Source organism: Mauremys mutica, chromosome 5 (assembly GCF_020497125.1).
Source record: "Mauremys mutica isolate MM-2020 ecotype Southern chromosome 5, ASM2049712v1, whole genome shotgun sequence".
Classification (NCBI taxonomy): Eukaryota; Metazoa; Chordata; order Testudines; family Geoemydidae; genus Mauremys; species Mauremys mutica.
This window is the reverse complement of record NC_059076.1, coordinates 116,933,436-116,960,271: the sequence shown is the minus strand read 5'-3', so window position 1 is coordinate 116,960,271 and position 26,836 is coordinate 116,933,436. Positions and strand designations below refer to the sequence as shown.

General features: G+C 42.3%; 1 protein-coding gene across 2 annotated transcripts in view; it reads right to left on the bottom strand.

The window, feature by feature from the left end:
• Window positions 1-26,836, bottom strand: part of SLC2A9 (solute carrier family 2 member 9) — a 239,006-nt gene that overhangs the window by 19,719 nt on the left and 192,451 nt on the right. For both annotated transcript variants that reach the window (XM_045019458.1, XM_045019456.1), the window contains one exon: window positions 20,271-20,398. In XM_045019458.1, coding sequence (XP_044875393.1) covers window positions 20,271-20,398 — 128 coding nt within the window. The remainder of the gene's footprint in view (window positions 1-20,270; window positions 20,399-26,836) is intronic.

The window sequence follows — 26,836 nt, the reverse complement described above, 5'->3', positions numbered from 1 at the left end:
ACAAATAAGAAAATATCTGATACTCAAGCTTTCATTAATCAAGCAGACAAACACACAAGATCCAAAGGCTGGAAGATGAAATCAGAAAAGTTCAAGCTGGAAATAAGATGCAAATTTTTAATAGTGAAGGGAACTGATCATTGCAATAGCTTACCAAGGGAAATTCTTCATCCCTTGGAATCTTGAAACCCAGATTACATGTCTTTCTAAAAGATATGCTCTTGTTCAACCACAAGTTGGGCTAGATGCCGAAATAACTGAGTGAAATTTGATGGATTGTGTTATGCAGCAGAGTAGATGATCACAATGGTCTATTCTGGCCTTAAAGTCAAAGAAATCTATTAAATGTGATCATTTTTGGTAGAGGAGAGTGACTATTGAAAAAATGAGGAAATTTCTCCACTGACAATTCTCTCCCACCCTGCTTATTTTCAAATTCCTGTCAAGAGCAGGTGAAACAAACGTTGCAAATAATGAGATTTGCAACTTACTGTCCATCTGAAAGTCCAGCCTGGGAACAGGGAGTACCTGAGTGTGCGTGACATCTGAAGAACTGGACAGGTCCTTCTCAAGCTTTTACTAAAACTAGACAAGAACCTAAGGGTCAGATTATGGCTAGTCCAGCAACAGGTGTGCTAGAGGGTGGGTGGGAGAATGAGGAGAAATAAACTGGCTGCAAACTACTGGGAAACAAAGATGGTGAATGGTCAGCCAGCACAGCTAGCATCATTCAATGCCCAGAAGAGGAATGCCAGGGCACAATGCAGTTGCGTCCATGGCTCTGCCCCATGCGCACTAGTAAGTTTAGACAGCTCTGCATTTGAGTGAGAGCAGGGGACATGATGGCTACACCTTTTAATTCTGCTGCCCAGCCTGATTCCCAAGCCCCAGGAGCCACTGCTCTTTACAAAGACATTCTGCATTTCCCCATAGTACTCAACCCCTCAAGGTACTTCCCTGTTCCACTGCCTTTCGAGAGACATAAGTTATGCCTAAATGTATAGGCTGCATAAATGCTCATCTGCAAGATCTCACTAAATCAATTTTTCAAAGATGAATCAATTTTATAAACTTCAAAGTCTTTGAGACTTAAAGTCACTGGGTTTGTGATCAAGCACTAAACAGAATGTCCAAAGGGAGCATTTTAATTCCAGAATTTTATAAGGGGCCCTGATGGTAATAGTTATAAAGTACTAGCCTGATTCTATAGTTCTCTGAGTAAGGGTTGCAAAGCTTTAATAGCAGTAGCCGAAAATAAATTTGAAGAGCTTTTGACTTTCTTGGTCTGCATTCTAACAGGAGTGTGAAGGATATCATGCTCTGTTTGAATTTTTTCAATTGCAAAAGAAAATTTATTCCCAGGGAAACCTAACTTCTCTTTACGCTCTTTTATAAAACTTTCATTTCTTTGCTTAGGTGGATCACAGCTCCATTTTATTCAACAGCATCACATATTTGTACAAGTTAGACAAACTTCTGGGAGCACCATTAATAAACGTTTATTTTATGCTATACATTAATGTTTACTAAAGCATTGGTAAAGTTAATCATTATTAGGATACTTCTCATTTGTGGAGTATAATTTTCCTGTCCCATGGGAATTTGAGATTTTAAAAACATTTTCCATCTTGAATTGGGACAAAAAGTTAATCTTCAAAATATGTTTTCAGATTTTTGATTTGTGAAAATTGTTGATTGGGTCAATTGAAACATTTTGGTTTGATAATTTCAAAATGTTTCATTTCAATTTTTATCTTTAAAAAAACCCCTATATATTTATTATAAAATAAATTATTTTGACCCAAAAACCCCTCTTTCCCATGAAGAGTTTTTGTTAGATGAATCAGTATTTTTAAATGAAAAACATTTTGTTGAAAATTTCCCAGCCAGCTCTAGTTTTTAACTTAACCAACAGCACCTGTAGAAGTCAGCAGTGAGAGCTTAGCACTTTTGAAAATAAGGCTATATAATTAGTTACTTTGGGTCTGATCCTGTTTCACTGAAGTCAGTGGAACTTTGTCGCTGACCTTGATGGGTGCAGGATTAGACCCGCAGTACTTAAATATGCATTTAGAAGTCTAACTTTAGGCACACATGTTTAAAAGTTTTGGCCTAACGTATTTTACACATTAAATTAAAAACCAATGTTTAGTTGATTTTTTAATAATGAACTCTAAAGGATAAATTAATGATGAAAAATAGAAATTTATTTTTGCTGCCTTAACTTCATCGTGTACAAATTGATTTTAAGATATAGCATAAACTGAAATGTGATTATTATTTTATTAGTCATTGTAGAACTGAAAAATTGCAAGCAGCTGTTCTTAAACCACTGAGATTCAGTTTTATCACAGCTAAATTATGATGTATTTTGAGAAACTTCTGCAGCTCCATTAATTTTTCCTGTTGCGTTATGGCCTAAGGCTAAACCACTATATTAATATTTGTACTGCTTTTTCCTGTTACAGGCCATTTCTTGTTTGTTTTATTGTCTATACTTTGGTCCTCTGCAATTTTGCCATTTCTTTCTGGTAATAATAATTAGAGCTGCATTCTGTAGTTCTGCTAGAATAGAAGATTTGCTAGTACCGTATTTTCCGGCGTATAGGGCGACGGGGCGTATAAAACGACCCCCTAATTTTACAGTTAAAATATAGGTTTTGGCCTATACTCGCCCTATAAGACGACCCCCCCTTCCGAGGGGGGGAGCCCAGAGCCTTTTAAATCCCAGCCGCGGCCGGGAATCAGAGGGCTCTGGGCTGCCCGCTGCGGCGGGGAGCCCAGAGCCTTTTAAATCCCAGCCGCGGCCGGGAATCAGAGGGCTCTGGGCTGCCCGCTGCGGCGGGGAGCCCAGAGCCTTTTAAATCCCAGCCGCGGCGGGGAGTCAGAAGGCTCCGGGCTGCCCGCCGCGGCGGGGAGCCCAGAGCCTTTTAAATCCCAGCCGCGGCGGGGAGTCAGAAGGCTCCGGGCTGCCCGCCGTGGCGGGCATCACAGAGCCTTTTAAATCCCAGCCGTGGCCGGGAGTCAGAAGGCTCCGGGCTGCCCGCCGCGGCGGGCATCACAGAGCCTTTTAAATCCCAGCCGCGGCCGGGAGTCAGAAGGCTCCGGGCTGCCTGCTGCGGCGGGGAGCTCAGAGCCTTTTAAAGCCCAGCCGCCCGCTGTTATACCCGGCGTATAAGACGACTTCCGATTTTGGGGGGTTGTTTTTTAATATAGAAAGTCGTCTTATACGCCGGAATATACGGTATTTCTGAAGTAAACCACTGTTTCATAAAGATTGCTTCTAAACCGAAGCTTAGAAAAGGAGTTGTGTGAAAATCCTACACATACTGATAGGCTAATATAGATCCCTATTGATTTCTGTGCACCATTCTATTATGTATAACTATCAAGAAACTCAAAAGGCAGAGTTTTCAATCAAACCACAATTAAAGGACTGAACAACTTAGGTCAGCCCAGCTTGGGGGTTGTGACCCTAGAGTCACAGTGAACACATGTCAGGGGAGGGGAGTGGGGGGGTGTCACAAACACCATGCCCATTCCATATAGCTAGAGGGGAAGAGGATTCTGGCTAGATGACAGGAGGAATTCTGGTATGGAAAAATTAAGAATTACTAGCTTAGGTGACCTGGATACACAGTCTTCAATTACTATGTTTCTAAGAGTCTGAATACAACCCACTGTGATAGAGACTGACAGTTGTTAATGGCTCTTTAGTCCCTGGTGATAGGTAATTTGGTGACCGCTGTCTGGATCTTAGCAGACTGGTATCTACATCAGGAGTAATCCTTGTTGACAGCTTTGGAAGAGAAGCCAAAGAATTGGCTACACACAGTAGTAGCTAAATGACCCTCAGACTGCTAGAATTACTTTGATAGCCTTTGATTTAGGCCCTTATAGTGTTTATTCTTACACCTGCTATACACAGAAAACAGTGCATTTTTGCAGCTTCCAAGGAATGAAAGATAAGGCTTCTGATCTGATGGGCTCTAAGCATTAGAACATCAGTCAGCAAACTTAAGTCACATAAGCTATCACCCTGAGAATCAAGTAACCAGTAGCTCTGATTAGCCTAACTTTGAAAAGCTTGCAAGACAGTCTAGATCAAAAGTGCATTGCTAGAAAGAAAGTATACATAACACAATGAGTGGACTCTTTTATGTTCTCCGTACAAATGTACTCTTTTTGCTCCCAATGTAAATGGCTTACTTTTAATATTTAAATCTATTTGTGAGTTTTAGTCAAAGACTTATTCACATCAGGAATTAAGCTTTTAAGAAACCCGGAGGGCTCAATGATACCCACAATCTACTGATTAAAAAGGAAGCTCGTGCAAAGTAATTAATGTGGGGCTCTAAGTCCAGGCCAAGTAGCATGACATGTAATTTAACCTCATAGATGAATAGATTCAGGATATTCAAATACTGTAGAAAAAGATCCCTCACTAAGAATTAGATACATGCAAAACCAGGGTTCATTCTGTCTTGTCTTGTCCTCTGCAGATTCCATTGGCTAAAACAATGTGGAGACAATTGCTCTGTCAGTGTAATTCCACTGAAGTCAATGCAATTGCATCAATAGAGAATGTGACTCTGGACTTGGAAGTATGCTAGTTTTTTGCTGGGATCCTGTTAGATATCACAAGCTCAGCAAGGTGAGTCTGGATTTGTACTTGGATGGGAAACTGCTAGTGACGATGCAGCTCAATTTATAAAGTACCTGCCGCTGGAGGAGCGAGGCACTGTTCACACAAATATTTAAAAAGAGACAGTGGGATTTTCAAAGCGCACATTGTTGTCATAATTCTGCTCCAGTGACACCTGTCGGAGCAGAGTTAGGCCAATGTTCAGTGCTTTTGAGAACCCCACCTGGAAATGATATTAACCCCAGGAACAATGGTAAATGAACCATTCCTGTCACAATCAAAATGATATTGGCACTCAGGTTGTCAAGAATGAATAAAGAGAGGAAGCAAAAACAATCAAGAAGAAGGGAAACAAATTAATACACCTGGCATCCTGCCTTGAGGGTCCCCAAACATGGGCCCCCTTGCAGATTTCCAAAGAGAGAGCGTTCCAAAGGAATGAGCACAAAGAAAGTCTTTCCACTGGACCAGAGATTGTAATGCCAAAAAAATGACAGCAAGAGCATCATCCAAGCTGACCTTAGCAAATGTAATAAATAGTAAGAGGTGTTCTCTCAGCTAAAGACTGTGGAACTATGCAATGATAAAAAAGCAACGAGCATCTTTCATACTGTTCCTTTTATCCTGAAACATTAAAACAGCTTGAGGAAAAAAAAAATCTCTTTTTATTAATATCTAGAGATCTGGCCATTTTACACATTTGTAATGTTCCATGACCAAAGTATATAGGAGGAACCTAATGTGACCCCTTTTTGATTCTTCTTCTACTTAAGTGACCTGCACTGTCTCCTTTTTTCCTCTAAAAAAGAATAAATATGTTTTGGTGCTTCCTTAACAAAGTGCCCCCGTGCAGTATTGCACAGTGCAGCTGTCACAATTCAGGGCAACTGCATCCATATTTCCTCTCAGTAGTCCAGCAAGGGCACCCAATCTCAGGCTTCCACCTCCCTAGCTGTTCCTCTCTCGAGTAGAGACCCACACCTCTCTCCCTTCTGACCAGGGTATTTCCAGGCTGCACAGTTCCCTGCCTTCACTGTGTATTTCCCAGCACAGTTTGCCCATGGACACCTGCTTGCTTTCTCTTGAGAGAGAGTTAACAGTTGTAAGTACCACACAGTTCTTTTTATTACAGGAGTGGGTGGGTGAGGTTCTATGGCCTGCAATGTGTGGGAGGTCAGACTAGAGCAGGGGTTTTCAAACTTCATTGCACCGCGATCCCCTTCTGACAACAAAAATTACTACATGACCCTAGGAGGAGGGACCGACGTTTGAGCCCACCCAAGCCCCAACACCCCTGGTGGGGGGCCGAAGCCCAAAGGCTTTAGCTCCAGGCAGGGAGCCTGTAACCTGAGCTCCACCGCCCAGGGCTGACGTCCTTGGGCTTTGGCTTCAGCCCTGGAACCCAGAATGTCTAAGCCAGCCCTGGTGACCCTATTAAAATGGGGGCACAACCCACTTTGGGGTCCTGACCCACAGTTTGAGAACCACTGGACTAGATGATCATGACAGTCTCTTCTGGTCTTAAATCTATGAGTTTACGCAAGCCTACTTCATTATTAAGGTAAAAAGCATTACAGAGAAAACATTAAAAGCAATAAAAAGAACCTGCACACACACCAATAAGCTTACCAGAATTAACCCCAACCCTAACATGGATCCGGACAGGCCCAGTCCTATGCTGGACTAGGAAGAAGGCCCTAAACCAGTTTAAAACCAGGTAATTTATCCAGAATCCCTTGTTTTGTCTATTCGACCCTGGAGAATCTACTTTGAACTAATACAGACATATGTTTCCAGGAGAGTGGTTTCTCTGGAGATGTTACAACCTGAGTGAATTTGCCTAATCACTCCTGATGTTCTCCTATTCACCCTTTCCATGGAGATACACACAATTCCACAATAACACATACCCAATTGCATTTTTAATACAATGGACCCCAAAGGTATTAACTTAATTCAATGAAGTTCATTCAAGATATTGCAGGATACTATCAGTCTGTCACAGAAGCAGCCACTCACCTCAGTTTCCCGGCAACTCACCCACTGCTCTGCCCAGCCTCCAACACCTTCTGAGTTGCAGAGACTTAGCCCTCTGGCTGGTCACTTACAGTCCTACTGCTTCTGAAGCACTCAAAGTGCAAACAAGTACGAAGCAACATAAACTCTTCCTATTCCTCCAGGAGAACTGGTAGGCACTGGTCTCTGACCCCAGCCAGTCTTCTTGCCCACAGTGAGCACCCCATATCTCTCTGACTATTCTCCCTATCCCCCAAGCTGAGCAGGGCTCTTCTTTTTAAGCTCCTCCCTTGAAGACCATTTCCTGCTCCAGGTGTCCTAATCTGGGGTTGATTGGGCCTTCAGTAGCCCACTAATCCCTTCCTATCTTGTGTGGAGGTTTTCTGCCCCATTACACCTTCCTCTTTGATTGTAACTAGGCTTGAGTGAAAAATTTGCTACAAATGATTTAGCTCACATGAGGACACCGTTTCCTCAAATTTGTTTTACAATTGGTGAGTTTTTTCTTTCCCTCTATAGATTGAGCCTGAATACACTACAATTATTAAATACTTAAAGATTAAGAATGAGATTTTCAAAAAAGCTCAATGAGGGCTGAACTCGGCAGGAATATTAGTCAATGGGAATTTCACCAGTGACTTCCATTGAGTTTAATGGGAGCAGAGTTCAGTCAATGGGGAGCACTTTTGAAAATTTCAGTCTAATATTTCAGCTGTATTGGTTAGTTGTGATTGATCGCATAAGACACATGGTATTATCTCTATTCCCTGACTAGATGGGCACATGACAGCATGAATGCATGACGGCATGTACAAATTTAAAATTTGCTTTGAATGAGTATTTGCAGATGCCTGTTTCAAATATGCTTACAGCAAACAATAATGATAATTAAATTGATTACTTAAATGTTTGGGTAAAGAACATAAAGGACACTGCGCAAGTGAACTCATTTTGAAATGTAAGTAAATACCTGTTGAAATCTTTTTGTTGTATTCACTTAGCTCTGAATAGTACTGTCCAACTCATTATTTATCCAGAAAAGAAAATCATAAAGTAAACCTTTTCATGTCTTACGCATTCCCCAAAACGGAACCTTTAGCAAACAACATTTGGACTTGGTACATAACAGAGAGGAAAACGGACATAACTGAGTTCAACATTTCAACCTGACAGATTTCTTAGAATGAGCTAAGATCTCTCTCATGGATTTTCTAAGAATCCCATTCTGATAACATGCCTTCTTTAAAATGAATAAAGATATCTTATTAGGAGGCAATATATCCATCACCCTCTTTCAAGAACCCTGAAAAATTATTTGAAAGGCAATGGCTAATGACATTTATACTAGCCTGATCCTATGCATTTGAGCAGTGAGCCTATGAATACTGGATGACCTGATGCTTGGGACGTGAGACACATACTTTAGATCTCAAGAAACAGTATTCATCAATGTATTATTCATATGGTCCAGGAGAATTACAAGCCTTTACAAGATTTGTTTTGGTCACTTCTTTCCTTTTTGAAGTAATTTCACACAGTAGAAAAAAGATTGATATTGCAGGCCAAATTTCCAGACTTGCTTTGTTTTAGTCGCATCAAAAGAGTAGTTAGAAATACAGAAGGGCAAAATTTTTCAACCAGAACTTATTTCAGTGAAAAATACAGATTTGGTGAGAGTACAACATTTTCATGAAATTGACATGAACTTGCTACTCAGTTAGAAAACATACTCAAAAAATTGTGAAAAAATAGAAAATGTTTTAACAGTTTTGAAATGAAACATTTCAAGTTTTTGATTTGAATCAACTTTCTGTTTTGAAATTTCCTTGGATTTTATTTAACAAACTAAAAAACATTTTAAAATGTTTGAAATTTAAATGCATTTTAAAAACTTTTTGAATCCCCCAATATTTAAAAAAAAAAAACCTGGTTCTGGTTCAATTCACACAGCTCTCATTAGGACTTTATGTGCTCTCCAAATCCACAAGATGCTTTAATATGATTTTCAAAGGACATTACCCAACACTGAGATAATGGATGATTTCCAAAAGTCATTGTCAAAATTCTAGTGCAGGGCAGAAGCCGGGATTGGTCTAAGATTATTATCTATAGTAAATGAGTGAAGTTAGTGTCTAAGAAAGAAGTTAGGGCTTGATCCTGCCAGATGGTGAATGTCTCTTACGACATGCTGAGCACACTCAGCTCCCACTGACTTCACTGGATTCTGTTGGGTGCTCAGAAAATCAACCAACTTATTGAGATAGCCAAATACAGATTTAAGAAACGAATTTTAGGAACACATTTTTGAAAGTCTTGGCCAGCCAGTGTGGAACTGATACAGTAATTACAGTTACATAAAAGACAACATTGCTTGTTCTTAAACTCATGTCATTTGCTGTTTTTATATTATGCTTATACAGTTTTTGGCAAGTGAAATAATTAGAGCTGAGCATAAATAAATAAATAATTGTAATATTGAAGACAATAAACCCTCTACTAAATGATCATATTAATAAAGAAATAAACTAATGAGTATTTTAATTACTCCCAAGAGATTGGGGCAGGATGTTGAGGGTTTTAGGTCTCAGTTCGGGGAAGACTGAGGCTGATAATTAATTTTATGGATGTCAGTAATCCCTTGCTCATGTGTGTAAAGTTAAACATTTGCATCAGTCTTTGCAAGATTAGGACTGTTTAGATAGAATGTATTCAGTAAGATTTCCAGCTCTCCAAGCAAATACTGAATCTCAGTATATTATTTCTAAGGTATCTGAAAAAAATGCCCTTCCTCAAGGCAAATAATAGAAAGCAGTGATTTCCTTTACCTGCAATATCCTTAGCTTTAAGTACCGAAGTGGAGTGGGCCCTCAGAAGTTTGAGATTCATGTCCCAGTACAGTGCATTTACTTTAAAAATACAGTAACTCCTCACTTAACGTCCTCCCGCTTAACGATGTTTCAAAGTTACATTGGTGCTCAATTAGGGAACATGCTCATTTAAAGTTGTGCAATGCTCTCTTATAATGTCGTTTGGCTGCCTGCTCTGTCCACTGCTTGTAAGATTCTGTGGAAGAGCAGCAACTTTACAAGGGAGCATTGCACAAGTTTCTCCTCTCCGCCTCCTCTCCCTCCCTCCCAGCACTTCCCCCAGCACCAAACAGTTGTTTGGTGGCGCTTAGGACTTTCTGGGAGGGAGGGGGAGGAGCGGGGAAGCACCGCATCTCCACTCCTCCCCCTCCCTCCCAGAAAATCCTAAGCACTCCCGAACAGCAGTTAGGCGGCACTTAGAACTTTCGGGGTGGGGGTGGGGGGTGGGAGCAGGGCAGGGGGAAGGAGCGGGGATGAGGCGTGCTCCAGAGAGGATGTGGAGTGGGGGGTGGGAAGAGGTGGACCTGGAGTGCAGCGGGGACAGGAAGAGGCGGGCCTGGAGCAGTCCCGGCAAAGTCAGCACCTGTTCTTCTCCCGGGAAACTGCCGCTGCTGCTGCAAAGGTGCTTCCTAGCGTCCTTGCCTGCAGCAGGGTGTGACTGTGTGGTGTAAGCCAGGGGCACTTCCCAACAACAGTACAGTATTGTACAGTTTATAATGCCTTTTGTCTGCCCCCCAAAATTTCCTTGGAACCTAACGCCCCACATTTACATTCAATCTTATGGAAAACTGCATTCGTTTAACATCATTTCACTTAAAGTTTCATTTTTCAGGAACATAACTATAACGTTAAGTGAGGAGTTACTGTATAGATCAGGGGTCTCAAACTCAAATGACCCCGAGGGCCGCATGAGGACTAGTGCATTGGCCCGAGGGCCGCATCACTGACACGCCCCCTTGCTGCCCCTGGCCCCACCCCCAATCCACCCCTTCCATGAGGCCCCGCCCCTGCCCTGTCTCTTCTCCACCTCCTCCCCTAAGCGCGCGGCTCCCCGCTCCTCCCCCCTCCCTCCTGGAAAGTGCTAAGCGCCACCAACAGCTGTTTGGTGGCTTGGCTGCGGGGCACTTAGGCGGCGGGTCCCGGAACAGAAGGGGCCCCCCACCGCCGAAGACCGGGCTGCGCTTCGGCGGCGGCGGCGGGTCCCTCTTTTCCCCACCCCGGCCGGTCCCGCTTCCCACCCCGGCCCCGGCCAGTCCCGCTTCCCTCCCCCACCCCCCGGCCTGGCCCGGCCCCGGCGGGTCTCGCTTCCCTTCCCCCCCCCCCGGCCCGGCCCCAGCGGGTCTCGCTTCCCTTCCCCACCCCCGGCCCGGCGGGTCTCGCTTCCCTTCCCCCCCCCCCCCGGCCTGGCCCGGTCCCGGCGGGTCTCGCTTCCCTCCCCCACCCCCCGGCCCGGCCCGGCGGGTCTCGCTCGCGTTCCCCCCCCCCCCGGCCCGGCCCCGGCCCCGGCGGGTCTCGCTTCCCTCCCCCGGCCCGGCCCGGCCCGGCGGGTCTCGCTTCCCTTCCCCCCCCCCACGGCCCGTCCCCGGCCCCGGCGGCTCCCGCTTCCCACCCCGGCCCCGGCCCGGCCCCGGCGGCTCCCGCTTCCCACCCAGGCCCCGGCCCGGCCCCGGCGGCTCCCGCTTCCCACCCAGGCCCCGGCGGCTCCCGCTTCCCACCCAGGCCCCGGCGGCTCCCGCTTCCCCCCCCCTTACCCGAGCGCGTCTCCGGCGAGGCCTGAGCTTCGTCCCGCTCAGAGCCGCGTGGTGAGGAGGCGGGGCTGTGAGCTCCACGCCGAGCGCAGCGCTCAGCCCAGAGCTCCCAGCCCCGCCCCCTCCCCACGCGGCTCGGATCGGGGCGGGGCTCAGGCGCTCGGACGGAGACTCGGCGCTCTATGCGCCGAGGCTCCAGGAGAGGGGCGGAGGCAGGAGCCTCCGCTTTTCTCTTGGGGGCCCCTGCGGAGCCGAGGGCAAATTGCTCCCCTTTGCCCCCCCCCTCTGGGCGGCCCTGGGGAGCTCCGCGGGCCGCAGGGAAGAGCTCCGCGGGCCGCATGCGGCCCGCGGGCCGCATGTTTGAGACCCCTGGTATAGATCATCAGAAGCAGGAAGCCTGCCAAACAATAAATGGGGCCACTGGACAACTGAGGTGCTAAAGGAGTACTCAAGGAAGACAAGGCCATTGTGGAGAAGCTAAATGAATTCTTTGCATCGGTCTTCACTACATAGGATGTGAGGGAAATTCCCACACCTGTGCCATTCTTTTTAGGTGACTCTCTCAGACTGAGGTGTCAACAGTGGAGGTTTTGGAATAAATTGATAAATTCAACAGGTTTAAGTCACCAGGACCAGACAGAACTCAAATTTGAAATTAAAGAACTACTAACTGTGGTATGTAATCTTTAACTTAAATCAGCTTCTGTACCAGATGACTAGAGGATTGCTAACGACACACCAATTTTTCAAAAAGGCTCCAGAGGCCATCGTGGCAATTGCAGGCTAGTAAGCCTAACTTCAGTGAAAGACAAATTGGTTGAAACTAGAGTATAGAACAGAATTATCAGACACAAAAATGAACATTATTTGATGGAGGAAGAGTCAACATGGCTTTTGTAAAGGGAAATCGTGCCTCACCAATCTATTAGAATTCTTTGAGGGCATCAACAAACATGTGGATAAGGTTGATTCAATGGTTATAGTGTGCTTGGACTTTCAGAAAGCCTTAGACAAGGTCCCTCACCAAAGGTTCTTAAGGAAACTAAACAGTCATGGGATAAGAGGGAAGGTCGTCTCATGGACTGGTAAGTGGTTAAAAGATAGGAAAAAAAAGAAAGGAATAAATGGTCAGTTTTCACAATAGAGAGAGGTAAATAGGGATCTGTATTGGGACCAGTGCTGTTCAACATATTTATAAATTATCTGGAAAAAGGGATAAACAGTGATATGGCAAAGCTTGAAGACAATACAAAATTACTCAGGATAGTTAAGTCCACTGCAGACTGCAAAGAGTTACAAAATGAGCTCATAAAACTGGGTGACTGGGCAACAAAATGGCAGATGAAATTCAATATTGATAAATGCAAAGTGATGGACATTGGAAAACATGATCTCAACTATACATATAAAATGATGGTGTCTAAATTAGCTGTTACCACTCAAGAAAGAGATCTTGGAGTCACTTTGGATAGTTTTCTGAAAACATCTTCTCAATGTGCAGTGACATTCAAAAAAGCTAACAAAATGTTAGGAACCATTAGGAAAGGGATAAATAATAAGACAGTAAATATCATAATGCTACTATATAAATCCACGGTACGCCACGCCTGGAATACCGTGTGCAGTTCTGGTTGCCCCAACTTAGGAAAATGCATTAGAACTGGGAAAGGTCTAGATCAGGGCAATAACAATGATTAAGGGTATGGAACAGCTTCCCTATGAAGAGAGATTAAAAAGACTGGAACTGTTCAGCCTGGAAAAGAGACAGCTGGAGGGATATGATAGAGGTCTATAAAATCATGAATGGTATGGAAAAAAGGGTATTATTTATCCCTTCACATAACACAAGAACCAGAGGTCACCCTGTGAAATTAACAGGTGGCAGGTTTAAAACAAACAAAAGGAAGTTCTTCACATAACGCACTGTCAACTTGTGGAACTTGTTGACAGGGGAGGCTGTTAAGGCCAGAAGTATAATTGGGTTCAAAAAAGAAAAAGTTCATGGAGGATAGGTCCCTCAGTGGTTATTAGCCAAGATGGTCAGGGATGCAGTCTCATGCTCTGGGTGTCCCTAGGCCTCTGACTTTCAGATTCTGGGACTGGACGACAGGGGATGGATCATTTGATAATTGTTCTGTTATTTTCATTCCCTTTGAAGCATCTGATATTGGCCACTGTCAGAAGACAAGAGATTGGGCCAGATGGACCTTTGGTCTGACCCAATATGGCCATTATTATGAGGCTAAATCCAAGAGTGATAAAAAGTTGCCACCACTTTGTCCAAAGTATTTTAAAATAAAAATACAGCTTTAAATATTACTATTGCAGCTGCAGGGATTTTCCCCCAAGAGAATTTTTAAGAAAGTTTCCCTCAAAAATTGTGGTGATTATGTGGGTGGGTCCCAGGGACATTCTTGCAGTTTGTCACCATGCTTCTAAGAGTGCATTTACTCAGCCCCAAGTTACATGGCATCAGATCTGTTGGCTGTTTTGTGGACTGCTATAAAAATAACCCTCCCAGATATAAGATCCACATGGAAAAATGTATATGTTAGGAAACAGGAATCAACCCTGAAGTGCTAATTCAGGCCAAATATCCATTTGATGGACATTTTGCCTGAATAAAGGACTTTGGGATTTGGCCTATAAAGCATAGAGCATTAAAACAGTCTAAAACGCTACCACGCGGAGAAACACTGGGGCACTGTGGGGGAAGGGGCTGCAACATCTTTGTGACCTGTTTTGTAAATCTGGTCTACAGACTCCCTTCTCTCATCAAGGTCTGTTTTTGTCTTCAGGGCCCAATCTTATGAACTATGGCATGTCCTCAATGCCCAATGAAATTAGAGGGCGTAGAGAGCACTGAACACCTCTCAGGAGGCAGTCTCCTGAAGTGATGAATAGAAGTTTGAAATGCCTCCAGACTGAGAAATACAATTTTCATCATGTGTCCGTATATGAAAAGGTTACAAGATCACATGTGATGAAGACATCACAATTCCTACAATTTTAAGCTAATACATTTAATGCATAAAACAATGAATGTTTTTGACATCTGTTATTTAGAAGATATTATGGCTTTGCCTCTTAATTTTCTTGTTGCAAATACTATGTATACCTAAACCTTGCAGCTCAATCTGAGCAGCTGTCCCCACAAACAAAGATGTGAGCAGATAAACATAGAATTTTGCCATCTGTCAGTAGAAAAGGACTGCAGGGACATGTTAAAAGACTCTCAAGTTGCAGACTACTGGAGAAGAGAATAAAAAGTCTTGATTGGACCATAACAGTTTTCAGTTTTTCATCACAGCAGAATATAGCGAGAGAAAAAAGTTTTTAAAACTTACGTGACGTAGAAATGGGTAGCTAATCCACAAAGTTTGTGTAATAAAGGGGAGCAACAAATAACTGTTTTGAAAACATTAGAGCCACACTTTTTTTTTGCACTGAAGTGATATGGTTATAATGTAATATTCAGATGTGCACATCAAATACAACTTACATATTTCCATATAATATACTGCTTTCCATTTTAAACTTAATTTTGACTTTCCCTCTAACATTCAATTATTAAAATAGTTATCACACTGAAACCAATTTAAGAAATTGATACAAACAAATTACTCTACTTTCAATATTCTACAATGAGGATGGGAACCTATATAATATTTTCAGTTATGCATTTGCTTTAGAATCTTAATTCCACGTTTTAGTGCATGGGTCAGGCAAGTAGCTATCTTACTTCACTAAATTTAACTACAGGGATTGATGGGGGAAATTCTGACATTCAAACTAATTATTAGGTGGCATTTTGGAGAATTGACTGCCAATTAATTTTCAATAGCTATGAATATTTTACAAATTTCCCCCCCAAAATTTTAACATAAAACTGTTGTGAAAAGTATAAAATATGTATAAATAACTGCCTCCTCTTGTGGCTTTATAAAACAAATTATTGAAAAAATGCATGGAGCAATCATACTAAAATTTAAACAGATTGAATGGATTATTCATTTTGTTAAGATGTTTTAAGCATTGATACGTTTTTTTTAAAGTCATGCTACAAGAACAAAATTACAACAGCCTTAACCAGGAAATGACTATGAGGCTATTGACTCTGTAATGAAGTATGCGACTCAGATGCTGTAATTCAGAGAACAAAGCTGACTGAAGGAGCTGGACAAAGAGAAAGTTAAGGAAGACCATTCTTAAATTCCTGACTTATTCTCTCTAGCTTTGTGAATGAGGAAGGCATTACTGGTCAAATTAATGAATAATCTTAGAAGAAAATGAAAACCCAAGTAACTCTATTTTCATGTACATACATCTGATTTCAAATTGTAAGGAAGCTCTATCAACAAAAACAAACCAACAAAAACAGCAGTATACGTCGCCTTCAGTATAACTGAAGATGTATTTTTGTCATGAAAAAGTAGAATTTTTCATTAAGCTAAATTATGTATTTCCCAGGACAACATGAAATCACTAGAAAAATGTTAATATATAGATGAAAAACCAAAGAATTGCAATCACTTTTTAGCCTGCTGAGACCTACATAGTGCCTTTTTAAACAGTTAACACTCAGGGCATGACCTATGATGAGGGGTTAGCAGAAACACAGGATACATATAATACAATCTAGCGAAGATAATCATGGACTACATTAAATGAGAGATGTGCCTGAGCTACACAGTTCAGATCTGGCTGCCAGAAGGGCAGTCTCCAAGTAAGAGCTCAAGAAGCAGAAACGAGGGTACCTTGAATATCCCTACAAGAAAAATCTGAAAAAAGTGTGATTTTTAGGAGAAAATTGCCCTGACAAATGTACACAATTATGATGGGATTTTCAAAATCACAGAGCATTAGCCTAATTCCACTGAAGAAAATGGGAGTTCTATTTACTTCAAGGGGAGCAGAGTTAGGAAGCACAAAGTACTTTTTGCAAATCCTTACTCTTTACGGGTTGACCCAACGCCTAGTGAAGCCAATGAAAAGACTCCCATTGATTTCACTGAGGATTGGATCAGGCTCTTAGGGCTTATTACTGTGAGCAGTCTAACTGAAGTCAATGGCAACAGTGAGCTGGGCAAAAAATTTTGGTGAATGATAAATTTACCCCAAAATGAAGTTTTGGCCAATGAAAATATGAGGAAGTTGTTTTTAAAAAAGTCAAAACAGTTCATTTCGACATTTTCAAAATGAGCCATTTTGACATTTAGTTTCAAATCAATCTGTTTCATTTAGAAAATGTCATTTTGAGTCAACATTTCATCTTTAAAATGTCTTTTCATTCAACCAAGATGATTTTTTCCCCTATTTTTTTGTTTTGGTGAGAAAAACCAAAAACATCAAATCAGTTCAGATTTGTTTTTTTGGATTTTTCAGTTTAGCCCCAAAACCAAAACATCAGTTATTCACTCACCTCTAAGGAGTAGAAAAGTTTCAAAGGACTGGGATCTTTGTATTCAGTTTACATTTTGAAGGTGTTCTTAGTAATCAAAAGGCTAAAGACCTCCCCCACTCCTTTTAAATGCAATATTTGATTAGCTGGATCAGTGTTTATAACAGTTTCCAGATCTCTCACATAAATTATAATCCATGCAAAGAAATGTAACCAGTGCAACTTGGTAAAAGATGTCCTATATGCTACTCTCACTGAGAATAAATGACTAGCAGAAACAGTACACATTTTACATCAAGTATTTTTTCAGTTATAAGTAGACACAAAAAGCAATTTTCAGAAATTAAAAAAACCCACCACTTATTCTAAACCTCATTACCCAGAAAGGACTTGTCCAATTAGCCTGAGACTTTCCAGAACAATTCTCCTTTGGACAACAATTAGATGTGAAAAACTTCTGCTTTCTTTTCCCTAAAATTTTTCTCTGTTTTTGTCCACTTAAAATGGTAACAGGCAATTATGGTGTCACTACTTTGGCTTTGTAATTGTGAATCCCGCTTTTATCATGTTATCAAAGGGTGGGATGACCCTTTAAGGAAGCTGGGTTTAGTCCCCACCTGTGATTAACTAGTTGCATCCCAGCTGGTGAGGTAAAAGGTCAACAAGCAGCTCACTTACAGGGAGAAGGGATGCTCATGCAGGAGACTCAGGAAATAATGTGGTAAGGAGGGCTTGCCACACCAGCCAGATGAAAGGCCTGGCTGGGGATATCTGCTAGGTAGGCAGAAGCAAAAGACCTCTGAGACAAAGGCTTAGGAGGGCCAAGACCTGGTTCACCTCTTTTGACCAACATTTAGCTGTCTTTGAACAATAAATGCATCCCTGGGGAAAGGGACTGAAATATTGTCATTGGTGGTAGATTCACTGATGCACTGTCCAGTGAACTGGCCCACCAGCTTGCCTGAAAGTGGGGAAACAGAAACAGGGTCCTTTGCCATGTCTGGAGAGACTTTGCTACACACGTAGCACTGCAGTAAGTATATGGCTGACAAAGTGGACAAAAGGCTTGATGTAAACAAACTGGAGAGAGTCCAGAGGAGCGCACCAAAAATGATAAAAGGTTTAGAAAGCCTCACCTATGAAGAAAGGTTAAGAAAACCTGACATGCTTAGTCTTGAGAAAAGAAGACTGAGGAGGGACTTTATAAGTCTTCCAGTATCGTAAGGGTTGTTATACAGAGGGTGGTGATCACCTGTTCTCCATGTCCACTGAAGGTAGGAAAAGTAGTAATGGGCTTAATCTGCAGCAAGGGAGATTTAGATTAGACACTAGAAAAAGAACTGTAAGGATAGTTAAATTCTGGAACAGGTTTCCAAGCGAGGTTGTGGAATCCTCGTCAATGGAGATTTTTAAGAACAGGTTAAGCAAACACCTGTCAGGGATGGTCTTCTAGATATTCTTAGTATCGAAGTCCCTTTGAGCCCTACAGTTCTACATTTCTATGATTCTATCCAAAATCCCATTTGACTGAAGTGAATGGGAGTCTTGGTACTGACTTCAATGGGTACTGGATCAAACCTGAAGTCCTCATTTATCACCCATGTTCATAATTTCTTTGAAGGTCATCATTCATTTTTTTGGGAGCATAAAACTCTCCTTCTCTAAGGGTATGTCTACACTACCCGCCGGATTGGCGAGTAGTGATCAATCTATTGGGGATCGATTTATCGCGTCTAGTGTAGACGCGATAAAATTGATCTCTGATCGCTCTGAAATCGACTCCGGAACTCCACCGTGCGCAAGACGCAGAAGCGGAGTCGACAGGGGAGTGGCAGCAGTTGACTCACTGCCGTCCTCACGACCAGGTAAATTGACCTAAGATACGCCAACTTCAGCTACGCTATTCGCGTAGCTGAAGTTGCGTATCTTAGGTTGACTGCCCCCCTAGTGTAGCCCTAGCCTACACTGTGACATTCTATACCTTGGGGGAGCATACTGTAACCCCAAATTCCTCATTTTCATATAATCGTGATCTTACGTATAAAGCAGGCCTTGTAAGGTATAAGGGGAAAGGTTATGATCTGCTGAAAGTCATTTCTCTATCCATACATGTGTATCATTAATGCATATGAAGTTATGAGAATTGTGTTGTATGGTGGTCACTAAAACATGCTGTAAATTAGCTCCCCAGAGGCAAAAGTAAGGAAAGTGACCAACGCCCGGGCGGAGTGTCAAGCAACCCATCGACAGCCATTGTCCAGCAAGGGAGCTACAATGCAATGACTTACCTGCATGAGGCCACACCAGGGGAATTGCTCAACCTTGCTTGAAGAGACTCAGGGCTAGTCTACACTGGCAACATTAAAGTGCTGCCGCGGCAGCGCTTTAAAATGCCTTGTATGGACTCAGAGCTCTCCCAGCGCTCTAAAAAACCCACCTCTGTGAGGGGTGTGGCTCCCAGCGCTGGTGCACTCTCTATACTGGCACTTTACCGCGCTGAAACTTGCTGCGCTCAGGGGTGTTTTTTCACCCCTGAGTGAGAATGTTGCAGCGCTGTAAATTGCCAGTGTAGACAAGCCCTCAGCAATGCCCCCCAGACATGCCTGGATTTGTGCTCCCCAAGCACATGGACTGAGGGTATAAAACAGACAAAGTGGACACATACTGGGCCCTTCTCCTGCCCCCACCTATGCTGCAAGCAACCAAGACACTGAGAAGAAGATTCCAACACAGGAGATTGGCCCAGGTTTAAGGAACAAAACTGTATATTAAGGACTGTAATATCCAGTAGGGTGAGAAAAACTGCTTAATCTAGTTGCTGCCCAGTCTAATAGGGTTGAGAGTTTCGACTGCGTGATTATATTTTATTTCTTTTGGTAACTGACTCTGACTGTTTGCCTATCACTTAAAAATCTACCTTTTATAGTCAATACATTTGTTCAATTGTTTATCTTTACCAGTGAGTTTGTACGAAGTGTGGTGCAAATCTGGTTTGACAAAGGCTGGTGTATATCCACTTTCCATTGTTGAAGCGGTGAACCAATTAATAAATTTGCACTGCCTATCTTGAGCCGTGCAAGACGGTATATTCCTGGGGTACTGTGCTGGGAGCAGCGGGGATTTGGCTCTGGTGCCTTTCTCTGTGTGATTCATGAGTGGCTCTGGGAGCAATTCATGCAATCCAGCTGGCTGTGGGCGCTCCACATGCGGTTGTGCTGAGTGATCACAGCGCCAGGAGGGGTTGCTGCTGGTGACTAGCAAGGCATTGTGAGAGACAGCCCAGGCCGGGGAGACTTCAGGGGGCACAGTCCCAGGCAGCATCCTGGTCCCAGGCTGTACCCTGGGGGGATCCCGTCACAACCACCTTCCCCACCAGAAATAAGCTACTGTTCACAAGCCCACAATATAATATTTTCCTCCTCACTTTCCGTTAAGTGGAGCTTCAGCATAACATACATTTACAATTGACACACTGAAATGCATCAAAAGGAGGTGCAGGTTTCATTCCACTTCACAACAAAGAAAGTTTCACAATGATCTGATGATAAACTATTAATTCAATTATCACACAGTTACTTGTGCACGGTGTGTACCTGAATAAAAGGGAAAAGAAGTCCCACTGAGAAGTTGGAGACCCAGTTGACTGTCCCAGCTATCATAAATGCGGCAGGCTTTTGAGACTGCTGAAAAAACTCTCCAGTCAAGACGAATGGAATCCCACCTGAAATGCAACAGCCAAGAAATGGTTGGTTTAATAAACTCCGATGCCTAAAGCTGTGGTAGCAATCAATATAGAAATGTCAAAAATTCACAAGCACTGAGATCTGTGACATCTATCAACGTCTGGTGCAGCTCTCCAGCTCTATTCTGGTGTGAAGTTATAACATGTAGACCTTGAACACTAGGATTTATTATTCCACATGGTTTATTGAAACTTTAATTTTAAAGGGCTCGGCTTCCCCTGCACTATACCAGCTTTACCTGAGTATAACTCCTTTGTGGAGTTACAGTGACGTAAAGCTGGCAACAGAATGGATAACGAAGCCCAAAGTGTTTATCAATTTAATTTTAAGTTGATAACATGGGTGCAATTTAATTCCTGTTCTTACTAAAACAGTCATAATGCTGCAGATTGAGGGATATTCTGTAACTGATTTTATGTTAAACATTAAGATTTGGACAGGTGACTTAGAAATATACTTAAAAAAGAAAGACGAGATATTAAACAACTGCATAATTATTCACATTTTTGTAACAGTGAAGCTGGAAATGATGAAAAGGCAAATGATTACTACTCTATTTAGTATGCTTTTATTGTTATTTATTTCACACACACACACACACACACACACACACTCTATATTAAAAATGTTCTTTTAATTCTAATCCCTTTGGAAAATCCATTTTTCCATAATACTCACAAATTTAAAAAACAAATCCTATTATATGTTATATCTATTCTCTGTGTTGTCTCCCAGTATGTTTCTATCTGATCTATCTTTGTCCTTTAGATTGTTAGCTCCGTGGGTGGAGACTTTATCTTCATTTGGCTGTTGCATAGCACTGAACACACTTGTCAGTGCTTAAAAATTATATACCAAGAAACTGCTACAATACAGTAACTACTACACTTAAAATACATTTAGTATCAACCATACTCTGAGCACTAAGACATAACCCTTTGCAGACATATAAAGGGACATATAGAAGAGATAGGGCACACGTATATCTTTATACCGGCCGGATCGGTGGGCAGCGATCGATCCCTGAGCGCTCTCCCATCGACTCCTGTACTCCAGCTTGTAAGAGGCACAGGCAGAGTCAACGGGGGAGAAGCAGCAGTTGACTCACCATAGTGAAGACACTGCGGTTAGTAGATCTAAGTACGTCGACTTCAGCTACGTTATTCACGTTATTCACGTAGCTGAAGTTGCATAACTTAGATAGATTCCCCACCCCCAGTGCAGACCCGGCCTGTAGGAAGACCTGTCTCTGCCCAAAGAACTTAAAGTCTAGTGAAACAATGGACACATGGAAAGGGGAATGGGATGCAAGAAAAAGCCATGTGACTGATCAGTAAAATTCAGCCTGCATCATATTAACTATTAATATAATTTTTTCATCTTACAGTGCCTGAAAGCCCCAACTGAAATTGAAGCCCTATTGCACTAGGTCTGTACATACACACAGTAAAAGACAGTCCCTGACCCAAAGAGCTTATTGTCTAAATGGACAATACGAAGGGGACAGAAAGGTAGTATTGTTACCCACATCTTACAGGTGGGGAAATGAGGAACCAAGCCACTAAGTGCTATTACTTCAAAGCTACCCATCCTGTCCATATTCTACAACTAAAAAACTATTTATCTCTATGGGGAATTAGTAGCGTGCACTGGCTTTTCTGTACAGCACTTTGAAGATATATAATAAAGTGCTATATAATGGCTCAGTAGGAGTATCTCTTATAGTGTATATTATGAAGCACAGGCAACACACTGTCTCTTAATCCTTGGTGGCTTGCACAGAGAGATTTCCATACTTTTGGAACCTGGGTTCAACTTCTAGGTTCTAGCAGGCAAGAGAACAACTGCATCTGTCATGTCAGCATCTGTTTCAGCTCTTGACATGCCGTGTGAGCATGTTTGCCAGAGCATTTGCCCTGTGGAGAGAGGAAGTGAAGCACTGCATACGCAGAAAGTATAGAATGAGAATTTATTTATAATCATTTATTCTGTCATGCCTTTGCTTTAGGACAATCTACAGAGGTGTTGCTGTTCTTGTCAGCATAATCAAAATGTTATTCTAGATCCACTTGAGAAAATACACATTGTATAAGAGAGGAAAAGAGCCAAAGGCAAAAAGAAAGAGAACAGAAGGACAGAAACATATCACAAAGCATAAACGTTATGGAAACAAAAATGTATCTGTGCTACTTGAAAAACAGTCTCTTGAAAAATCATGTGTGCTTTCTGGATACATATTCAGCATCAGTAAGCCTGTGCTTTACATTAGTCACCAGCATCACACAGCTCTTGAATGTAATTAAAAAAGAATCTTAACTAATTTAATTAAATCTGTGTCCAAGAGATTTTCTACAAGTCAAGAAAAGGGAGAGTGGTGCTGTGGAGCCTTTCTAAAATTTTTTTTTTGGGAGGGGAGGGGGGATATTAGAGATGGCACAGACAAGTGGTTCCACACTTCAGGAGGATATAGCCAATCATTTCTGAAAGGCACTGACTTGCCAACATAGAGAGGATACGCTACTGCAATGGGATGATGTCAGAGACTGCGTGAGAGAATGAATCAGCCTCTGAGTGTGTGAGGGAAAGTCTGACTGAGCTGAAGGATAGGGCAGTTCAGAAAAAAAACAGGAGGCTGGGTTAAGACAAATTCTGTGATGCAAAGCCTTAAAATATGACAGGGCTTATGCTGCACTAGGACATGAGGCATGGGATGAAGGTGTCTTCCAGGAGTCAGTACATGGCACATCGAATTGTGGTGAAGGATCCACTGCAAAATAGAGTGAAATGAAGCAGGGATTGAACCAGTGGGCACCATGAAATAATAACCTTTGAAAAAGGGGTCTGGCTCAGGATCCAATGGACTTGCAATATGAAACCTAGAGTAGAGAAATCTAGAGCAAAAGGCAGTGAGATACAGGTCGACATCAAGATGTCAGAGGAGTGACCAAGCTAAGGCACTGTACATATAGGTAGGATCTAATGTACAAGTATAGGAATATGAATGGACAAGATACACAATCGATATGTTCAGCATTAAAATCGACTGTGTATTGTTGGCTTCATTTGGACCTCCAACAGCTTAGCTGTATCAAGCAATATAGATGAAAATTACACCAACATCTATGACAATTAAACTTCAGAGCAGCATTTCCCAGACCTATGAAAACAGCCTCCCTTCAGGAAAATGAAATCACCTCTCCCCATTAACCTAACCAAGGCCCACCCAAAATAAGTGGTCTGTTGTGAGAAGCAGGCTGTGCAGATTTTCATAATCTTCCTCTTTTTCTTGCATGCTTTGGTAAACAGTGAAACAGTAAATAATGTTGATCTTTAAGTCTCATCTTTGGCATCTGAATCTGCAGTACCCACTGAAGTGAATAGAGCAGCATACACCTCAGATTTAATGTTTCAGGCTCTCATCAAACTCAGGCAGACATCACTGCCATTGGTTACACTTAGATGACACTTTCAAGGTTTTCTCCACAGCAACTAGAGATTAAGGCAGATTTTTAAAAGTATTTAGGTGCCTACAAATGCAGATAGGCGCTTCTGAAAATCCCCTCTGGGTGCCTATCTGTATCTTTAGACACCTAAATACCTTTAAAAATCTGGCCCTTAATTCTTTTTTGAACAAAAGCAGAGTCTCTGGAAAGCCACTGAGATACATGCCCTAGTCCCCCAACTGATCAGTTATACTTACAATGGGGCCCACCTCACACTTTAAGCAGCATTTCCTAGGGAACTGCATTCAGTTAAAAAAAAAAAAAGAAAGGAAAACACCATTTTCTTTGTTACAACTTATGGTTCTATAAATCTGGGTACTACTCTTGGCTCTCTCGTATCCTTGAGAAAGTTGCTTAACCTTTCTGTACCTCAGTTCTCCCATCTTAAAATGAAGATGATCCTGAATGTATTGTCACATTTTCAGGGTCTGCACCTTTACTCCCTGCTCCGTGGTCCACACCAGGAGTGCCCAGTCAGGTCTCAGGTCTCTAGCCATCACCTGTCTCTGGGCAGGGAACTTTGTCCCACTCCCTTCTAAGAGGGGGAGTTTTAAGGCTTCACAACTTCCTGCCTTACACTGGGATATCCACAGAGAGCCAGTCTGCCTAAAGACCAGTGCTTGTGCTTTGTTTTCCCTCCAAGGGCTATGATCAGTGTATTGCCAGCAGTCACAAGCCACCACACAGCTAAACTAGCAGATATGTTCTTAAAAGGTAAAAGCATTACAGAGAAAACATGATAAAAACAATAAACAGATGTAAACACACACTGAACATCCCAGGAATCACCCATGCATCCAACGAAGTGGGTATTCACCCACTAAAGCTCATGCTCCAATACGTCTGTTAGTCTATAAGGTGCCACAGGACTCTTTGCTACTTCCATCAGTCTTAAGGGGCCCTAGTAAGCTGATATTTCCAACCCCTACACAAGGGTTGGGGCCTTCCTTGGAGAGAGGGTTCTGTCCGCTTGTTGGGATCAGAAAGGAGGCCCTGAGTCAGTTCAGTCTTTTTTATAGCAAAAGCTCTTTCTGTCATGTGACTGGGATCTGGGCAATCATGCCTAGTGGGCAGAGCAGGAATCAGGTCTAATGGTCAGAACAAGATGCAGTACCCAGGAATCAGAGCGCAGGCCAGCACTGGAGCCAGATGACAGAGCCAAGAGCTACAGCCAGAGTCAGGAGTTGGAGCCCAGGGTCAGAACCAGGTTACCCAGAGTGAGGCAAGGCTGGAACAAGGCAGGAGCTATCACAGCCATGGGCAAATGCTTTTAGCAGTCACTCAACTGAACTGCTGCAGATGCTGGGCTTAAGAGCCAGTGTGCTGAGTTTTCCAACCATTCAGGCAGCATAGCCAACCAAGCAGCTTACTACAAGCCAGCTGCAATTGTTAGGTTGCCTGGAGACTAGCTCTGCCACAGGCCTTGATTCCTGACACTTTCTTTGTCTGATGGTCTCTGGAAAACTCAGTTTGAACCAGCATACGCAAACCATCTCACGGAGTGATACATCTCTGGAGGTATTTACAACCTAAGTGATTCACCTTAATCACCTCTCCCCACTCCCCCCGGCATTGTTTCTGGTTCCTGTAGGAGCAAAGAAAACCCTCCTCCATGGAGTTGCAGGCAGTCACTAGCCCACAGTGATACATAAACCCAGAGGTGTTGCATGCGGTTGCAATATCTGTCACAACTACGTCCTAGTGGGGGATGTGAGACTTAATCAGTGTCTGTAAATTATAATGAGATTTTTGGATGGAAGTTGCTATTAAATGCCAATTATTATTATTCTTGTGATATTTGTAACTACACTTCCATACCAAAAGAGGTTCAGCTTAGATTCGGAATTCAGATTTTGGAAGTGCATGCAAACTGAACCTGCCAAACTGAAGGAGGTGCAAATGTGGTCTTCACACCAACCAGGTGAATCATCTTGGCAAGTGTACCAGTGAAAGAAAAAATGCAGAACGGACATCATAGGCAAACTGAGTTTTAGAGTTTCCTTGGATTGTTGTGATAAAATTTGTTTTTATCTGTCAAATGAGTGAGTGTCCCCATTCAAGTGTCCCCTTCCCCATCACTAATGTGAACTGAAAATTTCTGGCCTATGTTCACATATGATTTTTGTTATTGGAAATAAATGATAAATAAAAACAGCCATTCTGACCAATTCACAGAGGTGCCATGGCTGTCTTGAAACACATGAGTGTAAGATTTTGCAACTTCCACTGCATGTTTTTATGTGGGCTGGCATTATGTATGCAGCACATATTTAAATGATGTACTTTCCCACTGAGAATGAACCATACCTGAGCATCACCATCAGAAGGTTGGACACGTTTTTCAGTAAAATAGCTATTTTTTGGTACTAACCATAAAAAAAAAAATGTACATCAGGAAACTTTCCTGTAGGAGTTTTTCAGCAAGGCAGCGTCTGAACATGAATTTACAGAGCTAATGCACCGACCATAATTATTGTGGTGATTCACTTTTATTACGTTGTCCTTTTCAGAGTAGCAATGAATATAATAGGAGGCGGAATTCTTAACACACTGTGATGTCTTAATGAAAGACTAATATACCAGTTAACCTGCTACCACCATTACAACTTACAAATCTCTATTTCAGCTGTAATATATTACGGGTCAGATTTATAAACACCCAAAAATGAGTGTGTGTACACAATTTGGCAGACAACAATGTTTGTGTATTTTTGTGCAATATTTATTTGCATACATAATTACCACAATTGCAGTCAATGTAATTCATTCGCAAATGCCCACTTACTCATCCAAATAGTCAGTTATGTATGCAACTGATATTAAAGCACAAAAATAAAAAAATAATTTACAATGGCAATTTTATTAATTTAGGCATACAAATGCACATGAATTTTGCATATGCAACAGCATGCA